We start from the raw sequence: 9,785 nt of genomic DNA on the forward strand, positions 1-9,785 counted from the left end.
GGCCATGAAACTAATCAATTTTCCAATTACTTTTGATCCTCTGAAAATGAGGGACTATGTATAAAATGGCTGTAATTCCTAAATGGTTAATGTGATATTTTTGTTAAACCCCTTAGATTAAAGGTGTAAGTCTACACTTCAATCACATCTCAATGGCTTTCTTTCAAATCCTTTGTCGTGGTGTACAGAGACAAAATTATGAAAATTGTGTCATCGTCAGAATACTTATGTACCTAACTGTACTTACAAACTTGTATCCATCACTAAAAGGAATATTGCATCAATTTACAGTCATTCCCAAGAGATTTGCTCTATCTTAAACCACTACACGCCTGACCCCAACCCCTTAACCTTAGCCCTACACACAAAGGCATAGACATAAATAAATATAGCCCATTAATAAAATAGTAGCAACAGTAGCGAAAACAATCTTACTCAGAGATGTATGAAAGAATAAACTGATATTGTCTAAACAGACTACCTATAGTGATGACAGCTATCTCAGTACAGTACATAGTCACTTACACATAAATACATACATGTTAGGCCAATGAAAGACCTTGAAACTGACTTTAAGGTATGTTATGGTTATAGCGTCCTTGGTTCAAAAGTCAAGCCGGTACACTTTAAGTAGACTTTGAGCTCTCTTCAGCAGCAGTCTCCAATTTCAACATATTATGAATGACAGCATCTTTCCTGTGTGCCGTCAGCGTGCGTGAGTGTGTGTGTGTGCGTGCGTGCGTGCGTGCGTGCGTGCGTGTGTGTGTGTGTGTGTGTGTGTGTGTGTGTGTGTGTGTGTGTGTAGAAAATTCCTGGGCTGAGCTCTGTCTGATGCATTGTTTGTGTGTAAAAATTCCTGGGCTGAGCTATGTCTGCTGCATTCCTACTAAAGCACATGAGTAGCCCTCACACCTACCTATGGGAGGCTACTTTCACTTAAGAAAGAGGAAGTCGAGGAACTAAATGGCGTTCCCATTTCCTCATGCTGCTGGTTTTTCCCAGGTAGGCTACACCGGTTCAATAAATAAGGGACGTGTGAGCATGATGGCAAGTAAAAGCAAAGCGGATGCTCTTGTTAACGGTCAGTTAGAGGCGAGAGACCGAGGATGGACACGAAGCAGGTGAGTGAGACACAGACAGGACCGTAGAGCTGCCGATGCTGCCTAGGCTTGCCTCCCAGTCATATCAGATGCCGTCTCTCTGCCCCTCCACAGGTTATCATCTTCGGACTTTTTCTCGTGCCCATATGGACGAGCAAAACGAACCGGTGCTATGATTACGACGAACTGAATGAGGCAGCAGAGAGGAAGCTAAGGGCCCATTACCCGCAGCCTCCGGAGCCTTCACCTACGGAGGCAGCTGACTCACCTGCTTCGTGTCCCGTGGCGTTTTACCAGCAGCAGCGGCCTCAGCACATCAGCGACAGATCCCTGTCCCCCTGGAGATACATGTAAGTATCATCCTGTCGCACTTTCACAAAGTTGTACCACACTCGATGTAAAAATATTTAATTTAAAGCGTTTAAGATACAACACATGAATGGAATCAGTGACTTTAACGGGTCAGCCCGCTTATTTGGGTCCCTAATGGAGACAAATACCTGACACAATCGATTTAATGGACGATTTACTTTGTACAAAACGTAACTGTGAGAACAACATTATTAAACTTCTTAAGGCAAGACACTAAGGGTGAATAGGGTAAAAAAAAATCTAGTTTTCCGAATTTTATGTTTAACTATGCTAATTGTATAATTAAATACGCGCAAATTTGCATACATTTCCAGAAAAGAAATCTGAACATTGGATAAGGCCAGGTTCAAAATTCTTGTTTAATTTGGTTGACATATTAGAGTCAAAGGTTTTTACAGAGGGGATTTTTGATATATCTTTTTAGCACTCCATAAATCAGAAAATACTGTCAACAGCCATTTAAAAAAATCAATTTTCGCCATGTTTTTAGGATTAAAATGTTAGTTAAATCAGGCTATAAATGATATATGAACAAACCCCTCCGTAAAAACTTTCAGAATACAGATAGGAATAAAACTGGAACGTTTGGTGTATGTAGGCCTAACTGCTACTTAAGTGGAGATTTCTGGCTCAGAGTATGAGAAAAAACTTATTTTGAAGTTAAGTTCGGTTCACTTTAAAGATATGTATTGTAAAATTCCATACATTCATTTTTATTGGAAACCACTATTTATGACATTGTGGACGATACAAAAGAAATGACCATGTTTGGATTCCGAGATCATTGTGCAGGGGACAGAGAGCTTTACAATGATACCTGTGATTACGTGTTAGTGACAACGCTCGCGTTACTGCATGTTGCGTTAGAATGCTAATTTTGGTACATTTAGGAGACATCTACAGATGCAATTAGATAAAGTGTAGTAAAATAACGATCTAAATGTGTATTTCGGACGTTTTCTCTGAAAGAAGAAATGTCATGGAAGCAAAATAGCCCAAAATCTCAAAACTCACCAGTGTATGGAGATTGTGGTCTGGTATAACACAGTGACAGACACAAAATGTTAATTATATTTAACCGAAACTACAGTCTTTCCTTAAACTTAACCAATCGTGGCTTTGTTGCCAACACTTAACCGCATTAAGGACTCGGGGTACGAACCACGGTCAGTCGTGCACTTTGTCAGCCGACTATCCACCACAACGGCCTCCTGCCGACTCCGCTGCAGTAGTCTGTATTTCCAGTTGAAATATGAAGCTAAAGGGGCCTTTACCAAGCGTTCGTATGTGAGGATTTGGCAGTGAGAAAGTGTTGAACATGTTGATGCGTGCTTGTCTAAGTTGCTGATAAGAAGTGAATATTGAGGTAAGGGGGGAGTTTTGATCACGAGGAGTCCCACTTTAAGGTTGATTTAGGAAGGTTGTATGGGCGACTGGACTGGAAAAGAGTCAATGGGAGATGGTTGATTGTTTGAGTCAGTCTCTATGGATGCTTTGGTTTAGACTTGACCAAAGAAGAAATTCGCCATGCTTTTATTTTTATTAGGCTGTCATACAATTTCGTTACAATTAATATTAAAATGTGGCTATCAGCTGTCATAAATAATCCATCAATACAAACCCAATTTTGTGTACAGGCATCGTTTAAAATGTAATTTAAATTCTATTATATCCTAAAGTTTTCAAATAGGCTGTGCCAAAATATGTCAGGTTGAAATAACTCGAAATCTGTTATAAAATAATAACCAAGCCATCCTGAATGTTTGCAAATGATGGAATGGTGCAGCCATAAAAATCATCACTCAGCATCATAAAGCTTCAGTGAAGTGATACAATAACGGAAAATTAGTTTGTGCACAGTCCTCAGAGGCCTCGTGTTGCTTTTTGCGTACATGTACCAACATTATGGCCTTCATATTAATTAGTAGTTGTGATTTAGTCGCACCAGGCTTTTAGCGCCCATGACGCGATCGTGTGCGCCAGTCTGGCTACAGAGCAGGGAAAGTCCCCTCTACTTCTAGTGACTGTAGCTTTGTTGGCACATACCCGCTGGGAATGACGTGAATTGCTTCATTTGGTGAAACGTGCTATCTCTAATCTGTTGCACTTTATTAACTGCCTGTTTGTCGGTGATTGGAGAACTTTTTTCCTGTTTACTTGTAGTTGTTCTACACTTTCTAAAGTCCCAATGAGGCATCAAAGGCTTTTTATCATCTTTGGCGACTCAGTGAATAACTGTGGGATTTAATTATGTTGTATTATATTATATTATATGTGATTCAAAGATGGGTTTTTTGGTTTTTGTTTGTTTGTTTTTTTACTAGATTCTAGCCCTCGAATATGATCATAAGCAAGATCTATGGCTGGTTTAATCATTTTAAGGCACCAAAAAAAACAAAAACAAAAACATGTTGTTGGGCCCCTCTGTGCATTGTGTATGTACTCTGTTATCTCAAAGTCTCAGTTACATGACACAGGGCACTATAAATGGGAGTTGTATTATGTTTACTAGAGACCAACCAGACTGCTTGTGTACTATCAGACCACAGGTTTGCTGTGTTCCAGTTAGTTTGTAGTAACTGAATTAAACAGAGCTTTATTTATTAATACGCTCTCAAACTACAGTAGTAAAGGAGATAAAATTTGATTATGACACATGGTGCCTGTACAGGGCAGCAGTGGTGGAAAATAACTAAGTACATCTGTTGTAAGGTACTTGTACATAAGAATTACCATTTTATGCTACTTTAAACTTATATTCCATGACAGTTCAGAGGGAAAAATTGTACTTTTTACTCCATTACCTTTATTTAACAGCTATAGTTACGGGTTATTTTTCAAAGTAAGATTTTGCATAAAATGAATGAAATGTTTATAATATACAATACACTGTTAAATATTAAGCCAGTAAATCCCATGCTTTTGGCCTATGACCTCTTACAAAAAACCGTCTTTGGTTGGGGCCCCTTGTCACATTTCAGATGTCTATGAGATGTTAGAAGTTACACTAAAGAGATTTTTCCTCCAAAGTCCTGAGATGGTTCCATTTAAGTAACTGGTTTAAAAAATTAAAGAGGCAATCAAATGTTTCACAAAAAAGCAATGTTAAAAAAAAATGAAGATATATTTGTAAAGCAGACCTTTGTTGTCTCCTCATTCCTTACCGATTAATTATCTCTTGGCCCCAAGTGACACCCTTAGTCACTTGCTATATTCAGGATACTGCCATGAGTCTCCAAGTGTGTGAAAACGCTGTATCTCCGAAAACACATTTAACTCTGATTTATTTTATTTAGTAATGTCAAAAAAGCCAGATTTTGTCGTAGAAATCAGCATTTTCAGGAAAGCATTTGATTATTGTGTCCGTCATATTTCAGTCAGATCTCCTGAAATATCTTTGGATAAGCTGCTCACTGAGTCTTCTTGTTCCTTTCCAGACTTATAACCAAGAAGGATCACTTTCCCCCCACCTATGCTGAGGCTCAATGCCTGTGTTCAGGATGCATTCTGATCCAGGACATGAATCCCCCAGTGGAAAGCCATGACTACAACTCAGTCCCCATAAAGCAGAGCAGGGTGTTTCTCAAAAGGGAGCTCTGTAATGATGGAAAGAAATACCATTTGAAGCCAGTTACTGTGAAAGTAGCTGTGGGCTGTACCTGCGCCAGAGTTACCTCTTTCTAGAGGGGACTCATCAAGACCTGCTGTCACACTGGCACAGTACAGTTCATTTTTTGTTTGTTTTAAAATCCACAAAGCTCTCTGGAAAGTCTTACTCAGGGGTGTCAAGTCCCACAGTGTGATTAGTGAGCAGACATCAGTCAGTGGACTGTTGGCTCAGAGGGGACATGGGTCCTGCATACTCTCTGATGGGAGTTTGACTCGGACTCATTACAATGCTATACCTTTATACACAGCTGACACACCAGGGATAATTTACAAGGTTTCAAAAGTTAGTCACATTATCCTGTTTTTTATGGGCCTATTTATTGTCATAATGATGACATCATAATTTATGCATCTATACTGTGTGTTTTGTAGGTCTTTGTAGACCCCGTCTGCTCTTTATTATGACTTGTTTACAGCTCTGCGTAATGCAGCTAATATAAACTGGGTATGTAATTGTTTTCATATTGATGGATAGTCTTTGGGGTAAGTAGTTATTGTATAGTTTTGTAAAATAATAATTTAACTGCTAATATTTTAATAATAATGTATTTATTTGGTTTGTTTTGCATGTGAAATGTTTGAGCACTTGAAGGGTTTAGAATGCTCATGAGAGGATCAGGAAGACTTTCTATTTATTTATGTTGGATATCTTGTAAGTTTTGTTCCAGTGGGACTTTATAAGTCTAATAAAGACTTCAAAGTTAAGCTTCTTTTAAGCAAAATAAAGAAAAATGTTGGATGTTATAGAAAGCATATTCTCACTGTGTTTCTATATTCAAAGGTGATTTTGGAAAATGCAAGTCCGGATTGCCAACCGAAAAAACCCAGACTGTAAATACAGAGGAGAGACTACAATAAACAATTTACTAAATATGATAAAATGCAGCTAAATACTGAATTGCCATAACAGTGAAAACATGACAGGACAGGTAATATGACTTTCCAACTGATGAAGTGTATCTGCCTCCAGATGGGTGGTGGATCATTCCAGAACCGAAGCTATAGAGTGTAAAGCAATACAGTAAATTTATAATTTGGATCTGTAATGTGATAGCCATTTTGTACAAATTGACTGCAAGTTTGTTAAGGAACTGCATCACTTAAATTCACTAACAAAGGCAGGTCCTACATCATGAGCTTATGTTGTGGATCTGTCTTGTGCTATAATCCACAGTTACTTTATATACAGGCCTTTGACATGTCACAACAGGTGTAAATAATAAAATAAATGATGGCAGAATTACATTTAGTTGCTTCAGTTTCAGGGTCCTGGTGTTGTGCATGCCGGCTTATTATCACAGTGTCATGGCTTACAGGGAAACCTGAATAGAATGAGCCATTGTCAATGTTAGTAGTAGCACCTGTGCTTTTCCTACTATGAGAAGTAAAAAATGTCTGACACAGTCTGGGTACTGATCCAGCCAAAGTATACTGGTTTGTCTCTGAGTCAGAAGAATTGACAGAGTACATACACAATGCAGAGCTAGTGAATTTGGCATAGCTTAGTGTTGTCTTCCTAAAAATACTCCCTCATTTGGGGTTTTGATTATGGTGGTAAAGAGTGCTGTCTAACATGTCAGTCCAAAATCTCCCATAGGTATTTGGATGGGTTGCTATCTGGTGACTGTGAAAGCCGGGAATATGATTAACACCGTTTTCATACTTATGAAAACATTCAGTCATATCCTGTACCCTGTATGGAAGCAGCTGCATTCATTATGTTTCTCAACTCATAAATTCAGTTTTTTTCCTTTTAATTTATCACCTGTTTGAACATGGCTGACTTCTAAGGGGACTCTAAGGTATAAAACTTAGGTCAGTTTAGTTTATTACATTTATTTGGCAGGAACATGAACAACAGAACATTAATCTCATACAAAATGAAGAGATGTACAGATGTCTAAGATGTATCTTAGACATCTTTAAGATTTGGCCACTAGGTAATTTCCACTAACTTTCCATCTTCTGACCACAGAATCAGAAAAAGCTTCTTAATTTTCTTGTAATTGAATTTTTAGCTCCATATCATATCCCATCCTGATTAAATAACATTATCTCATTTTGCATAGTCACTTTTTGTTTAAAAATAATTCTGCATTTTTAGTCAAGTTCTGTTGCAGCAATTTTGAATGGAGTGTAAGGGTTTCCTAGACAAAACTCAAATAAGGCTTCAAGTTTATTTTCAGTGCAGTCTTAATAAATGGAGATCAGGTTAGGAGATAAGTCAGTGTAAAGTTTTGGAAAGGTACAGGAATTGGAAACCTCCTAACAGCTAAAGTCTGCTCGTAGAAAAAGTGAAAAAAAGATTTTTTTTTTCTTTTGACTACCAGCGTGAAGAAAAAAGAAAAGGCTTATTCATTTCTCCTGCTGACCTTCATGTTCAGTATCCAGTTGTATTTTATATTTTGTGAAAACCTCAAATTCTTCCTTAAAACATGACCACCTGCCGACAACATGAAAGCTCTACCAGCCACTGATTCATTGGTATCCACTCAAATGGTATTAAAGTAGCTCACCAGTGTTCTCTGCTGTCTTTATAGTAGCTGAACCACAGAAGAAATAAAATAGCAGTTGTGTCAGACACAAAGGGCCGCTATTGAGAGGGATCGACAGGATCCAGATGATTTTCAGCTTGTTAAAGGATTTTCAGAGATAATTCTAAAATTGCACGAATCTATCATTTATTTTGGTCTTTGAAAAGATATCCATAAATCTGTTGAAATGTGAATGTGAGAATTAAAAAAACAAAAACAAAACTGAAATTCAAGTTTGTTAATGTTCAAAAAACATCTGTGCAAAAGGTTTTCAGATGCAATTGTAAAAATATTTTATGAATATTAAAGGGACTGCACAGAAATTAATAGTGGTGTGAGGTCAGCAAAAAGGTATGATCATGTAATTTTTCTTATGGCTGAAGAAAGGATCGACTGACTTCTTTTCCACTCATTCTAGATCTATATTTTATTTCTGTCCGAGTTACCCAGGTTAACATTCTATTTTTTTTATTCTTCAAAGCTGGTTTAAAATTAATCTGAAACCATTGTCAAAGCATCAAGTCTTTAAACCCTAATCTGCAAAAATGCAGGCTTACTGACAGTAACCTGGATCATGAAAAAGACGTTTTAGGGTTAATCCCTTACATGAAGTAATTTTCATAGAAATGGCTAGCTCTCTTAGATTTACAATGAGGAGTACTGATATAATTATAATTTTAGATGAGAACATGCAAGTTATTGAGAGATTAATATGATCTGTTGGTTTAATTATCACAACTTTATCACGAAGAGTTACCTGTATTTATACATGATAGAACTAGAACAATGGATCTAGAACATGACATTTAATTTGACATAATATGGGGATTTTTTATTTAAACACTAAAACTTATTAAATAATTAATCGCAGAACTCGTGTGTGATAACTTAACTAAACCTCTATCAAACATCACTCATGATTTAACCACATTCACCGGCAATGTCTACCTGCTGACCAGTGATGCAAGTGGGGAAACTGTACAATGTGTAGCACAAAGTAGAACAACTGAAACAAGTAACAATGCAGGAACATGCATATGAGACTAATTACCACAAATCTATTGCTACATTACATGCTAGGTGGATTCCCAACATACCAAATTACATGATCAGCACTCAGCCAATTATTTGAATGCTGATCATGGTTTCAACTTTCTACTTATGTTGCCTTATTTCAACATTAGAGCGCACTGTTATTCAATGTAACTTCATCCAAAATTAATAAATCAGTCCTCCGGGCCCTGTTCCTCAAATGTCGCTTAACTAATTCAGGCTAACATGCTGTTAGCAACTCTTTACTCATTTTGTCTTTATTTTAAAAAAAGAACACACAGTTATCCAAGATAACCTCGTCTAGGATTAACAAAGCGAACCTCAAACTTTGTTAAAAGGACTTAATTAGTTGGAGGAAGATTAAACAGGACCTGAATTACTACATTGGACAACAATGCACATATGTTGAAATAAAGGTAACACGAGTAGAGAATTGCAACCTTGATCAGTATTCATATAACTGGCTGAGTACTGATCAAATAATTTTACGTATGAGGTTTGCGTGTTTGAAAGCCTCCTAGCATGCAGTTGGGCAGTAGATTTAAGGACATAAGTGTACTTGAATGTGTTCTTGCATTATTGATATTGAGTTGTATTTTTTTTCCTACATTTTCCCCCACGTATGTTTCCGGTTTTCATCTTTCAACCGTTATAATTAGTTACTACCAGTTTTACACTGGTTGATGTGTTCAAGATTAAGCAGATTCAATTGTGGGGCCAAATTGCAGCAAATAGTGTTCAATATGCGATTTTATCTAAATAATTCCCTTTAGTTAAGAAAAGTATTCCAATTTAAAATAACTTGATTTAATCCATGTGACTATAGTCTATAACTATAATGCAAGTACAATTTAGAAATTTCAATGGTCAAATGACAAAACTTCATCATAATGTCATAGTTAAATATGTTGTCTGTTTCCAACGATCTTTTACCAGTCAGGAAGTTTTAATTGAGTTCATGTCTCTTTTCTAGGGTTGGGTTTGGTTTCTAGGGTTGACTTCATGTATGGAGTTCACCCTAAAAACTCTTGGTCATGACCCCGCTAACTGAATAAGT

The 9,785-nt window shown here is 37.1% G+C and overlaps 1 protein-coding gene across 1 annotated transcript; it reads left to right on the plus strand.

Annotated features, from left to right (window-relative positions):
- Positions 1-1,041: 1,041 nt before the first annotated feature.
- Positions 1,042-5,156, plus strand: il17c (interleukin 17c). Its single transcript, XM_040132168.1, is given in 4 exon segments — positions 1,042-1,092; positions 1,095-1,121; positions 1,215-1,450; positions 4,910-5,156. Coding segments are annotated over 4 exon segments (561 nt in total).
- The last annotated feature ends 4,629 nt before the right edge of the window (positions 5,157-9,785 follow it).

This window comes from Xiphias gladius, chromosome 8 (genome assembly GCF_016859285.1).
Source record: "Xiphias gladius isolate SHS-SW01 ecotype Sanya breed wild chromosome 8, ASM1685928v1, whole genome shotgun sequence".
Classification (NCBI taxonomy): Eukaryota; Metazoa; Chordata; class Actinopteri; order Istiophoriformes; family Xiphiidae; genus Xiphias; species Xiphias gladius.